General features: G+C 41.3%; 1 protein-coding gene across 3 annotated transcripts in view; it reads left to right on the plus strand.

The window, feature by feature from the left end:
* spire1 (spire-type actin nucleation factor 1) overlaps positions 1-3863 on the plus strand; it is a 71314-nt gene that overhangs the window by 61000 nt on the left and 6451 nt on the right. For all 3 annotated transcript variants that reach the window (XM_015383357.1, XM_015383356.1, XM_015383358.1), the window contains one exon: positions 1527-1664. In XM_015383357.1, coding sequence (XP_015238843.1) covers positions 1527-1664 — 138 coding nt within the window. The remainder of the gene's footprint in view (positions 1-1526; positions 1665-3863) is intronic.

A 3863-nucleotide genomic window follows, 5' to 3' on the forward strand; every position in this document is an offset into this window, starting at 1 on the left:
AGGAATCAATTACCACACTCACCATATCACAGGGCAGCTACCCATCAGCTGCAACCGGCTGTGAATGAACTTCCACATCTTCCTCTGGTTTAAAACTGTTATGCTCTGTTCCTCGTTTTATATTAACAGCAGTGCAACCAGCTAGCTAACAGCTGTGTCTGCGTGTAACATGCTTATTCGCACTTTCTACCTTTCTCATGAAACGGGACAGGTGGACCCAGCATTCAAGGAGAGACAGTCAGTAGGAAAGTACAAAATGTTTATTGAAATAAAGACAAACAAACAAAAACTAAAGTGGAGCTGTTGGATCTGTGGCTCGCGGCGACTGCAGTTCAGACACTCTGTTCATGATAGAAACACAGGTAAGTGACCACGATCATGTGACAGAAGTTGATGATCTGAGTTGATCACTTACCTGGTTTAACAGTCCAGTCCATCTCCCTGAAAAGGGGCGCAATCCAGCCGCTGGACTGTAGATTGATGCGGCGCGCGTCACCCAGTGCGTCCTCGGGGCTGCAGTCCCGGAGGACCCGGAGGAAGCCGATCCTGGACAGGGTTACAGATCGGGCAGGAGCAGACAGGTGACAGGATCCAGATCAGGCAGCAACAGACAGGTGACAGCATTCAGGCTTCCAGGTAATCCACCAGCTCCCAGGCAGGTTCGGAGTCTGACAGAGTCCAGAAGCGTGACCAGACGGACATGCATAGGAGCAGACAGGATCAGGTGCAGACGGGCAGGCTCAGTGGCAGAGGGTAGCCAAGACAGGACGTGGAACCAGAACTCGATGCAGGACCTTTAAACTGGTCATCTCCTTGGAGCCAGGCTTACTGAGATAAAAACTGAGCCTCCCCACATATAGAGCTAAAAACCCTGAGGACTCAGCAGGGGAGGAACAGTGGACGATCAGGAGACGAGACAGACGCAAAACCCTCTTTCCACTGGCCGGCAGGATCCAGGACTTTAACCATGGATTAAAACTGAAAACACTGACAGACTAACAGGAAAACAAATTAAATGATCTGGCCCTTATAGGAATCAGGCCAGATCATGACAACCGTTATAACAGTGTACATGTAATATTTAACCCTTCATTCATAAAACGGTAAATCTTGGACATTTCCGGGGACGACTTTTGCCTGGGGACAGGTGGTCCAATACTGGGAATGTCCATGGAAATCGGGGACGTGTAGTCACAGTAATGAAGGCCAGATTACAAACTATGCAGAGTTTTCAACCCCNTAGCTGAAGGCAAACTGCCCTACAGGTTTCCCTGGTACGGGAAATCTTTTAATTGATGGATGACTGAAAGGCTTTTTTTAACTTGCAGTCACCTCAATCTGGGGAAATAAAACAGAGAGACATTTAAAACATGAACAGCACTTTGTCCTGATGTCCATGGTTAGAAAACACTGCTTTAGAGTTTACTTGAGCCTTTTCTTTTCTCTGATGAAAGGGTCTAAGTAGACCTTTAGCAGTGAAAAAGTTAGGTTTTGGATGAGGGTTAATGTGTGTTTTGTGTTTGCAGGAGGAGTTTTGTTTCCCAGTGGAGTGTCTGTCTCTGACTGTGGAAGAAGTGATGCACATCCGGCAGGTGCTGGTGAAAGCAGAGCTGGAGAAATTCCAACAGTACAAAGAAATCTACAATGCCATGAAGAAGGGAAAGGTAATAATAAATCTACCTCATGCTCACAGCTTTCTCCACACATCATTTTAACATCTGATTTCTACCAGAGCTTAGCTCAAATGTCAAAGATCTAACCCAGATAGTTTTAAGGCCAGAACACCAAAGCAGATTTCAGTTTCGACAGAAAATCGTGTTGGGGCGAGGTTTTTGCGTTAAGCGCTCATTGAAAGTCAATGGGATGATCACACCCAACACGATTTCAACCAAAGGGGCTGCGTAGATCCAACCGAGATAGAGCCCAGGTCCATTTTAATCGGACTACGCAGCAATTCAGCAGCAATTTTGTGGGTCTGAAATAGGGGTCCCTATGTTATTAAGCAGTCTAAGCCTATAGCAGCATAACTATCGAGATAGTTCAGGATAACCTGAGCCACTCTAACTATAAGCTTTATCAAAAAGGAAAGTTTTAAGCCTATCCTTAAAAGTAGACATGGTGTCTGCCTCACGGACTAAAACTGGTAGTTGGTTCCACAGGAGAGGAGCCTGATAACTAAAAGATCTGCCTCCCATTNGTGCATTGTCGCCATCGAAACTTCTGATTTACATGCAAAGTCTATGGGTGACACCGTCAAGAGGCCCAGCGGCGTTTCCAAACGTTGAGAGCAGCACATCCGAGCATTCTGGCGTCCGAGCATTGACACTGGAGTTTAGAAAATTTTACTTTTGCCACCTGATGGCGGAGCATCAACCAATCTGAAAAGCTGATCCAGGAATTTTTTTGGGAGAAACTAACACTACCTGCTGTCATTTCTGCAGAGCTTCTGCATGTGAAAAATAAACAAATATCAAGGGGTTAAACTTGAAAGGTAAAAAAAAAAAGCCTGATTGTTATGAACAAGAACAGAAAGTGAGCTCTGATCATTATTGCTGCACTAAAATAATTTATTATTAACTATGGCCAAACAGTGTATAAATACCCAAATTAACTACAAAGGCTAAAAAATATTTGATTGTATATTCTGGTACTTGCAGTATGGAGGACCAAACCTGCCATAATTAAAAATAAATACAGAAATAAATAAATGCTGCAAAAATAAAAAAAAAAGCATACAATTAATTGCCCCCCAATTCTTTTAATTTTTAAGATTTTTTAAAGACAATAGTTAGACCTGAATGGTCCAACTTTTTTTCTTTCTAGCCCTCTTCTGACTTCTTCCTGCTCTGTTTTACTCGTCTAAGTAGATTTTTCTTTCTTCTCTTCAACTGTTCTTTCCATCAGAGTTCCTATTTTCCTTCACTCTAATTCTGTCTCTTTTCTATCAGTCTTCCCGTCATTCTCTCTCCTCTTTCATCAATCTTACATTATTCTAAAACAGAAACATAATATAATAACAGTCCCTTCCAAAAACATTAGAATGTATGACTGAAAACAAAAAGTTTAGGTAAGATTTTTTTTTTTTTACAAACCTATTGGAAGTTGATTATTTTTAGATGAGATACTGGGATTATTCTGGAATCACACATATTATTACTGTTATTATATGTTATTATGATTTCACCTGATTACATACTAAAAAGCTAATTACCAAAATATTTGAGGTAACAAGCCAAAACAACTAAATAAATGGCCATTAAATTACTGGTTACCACTGACACCATCATTCTCAGATCATGCAGATTTTGTCTCATTCAGTTTTCCTGTTACATTTTTTCGTGAGGAACTTTCATTTATCCAAACTGAGTGTTAGAAAAGCACAACTAAGCCTGGAAGTATATGCTCATAAAGCATAACCATAAATCAGTAAAACTACTTCAACTAACCCTGCTTATGATAACTATCTGAAAATATAAACTAAAGGTCCCCAATCAGTTGCGATACATCTTTAGGCAAACCCTTGTTGAGCCCTGGAGAACCACTGTTCCAGATTAGCGCCTTAACAGGAGTTTCGCTCATTCTGCTTCATTTTATCTAAGTCTATTTACTCATGCCTGCTGCAGCCGATGGTCTTGTCTTATTTTTGTTGATTAGCTTGGTTTATGTCACATTTCCAGTGTTCAGTATTAACAACATACAATTAAGCTCTATTTTATTCTTTAAATAAATATTTATTACAGGGATCATCCCAATCCACATTGAAGGAATCAATTACCACACTCACCATATCACAGGGCAGCTACCCATCAGCTGCAACCGGCTGTGAATGAACTTCCACATCTTCCTCTGGTTTAAAACTGTTA

The sequence above is a fragment of the Cyprinodon variegatus genome, unplaced genomic scaffold (genome assembly GCF_000732505.1).
Source record: "Cyprinodon variegatus isolate N-32 unplaced genomic scaffold, C_variegatus-1.0 Scaffold282, whole genome shotgun sequence".
Classification (NCBI taxonomy): domain Eukaryota; kingdom Metazoa; phylum Chordata; class Actinopteri; order Cyprinodontiformes; family Cyprinodontidae; genus Cyprinodon; species Cyprinodon variegatus.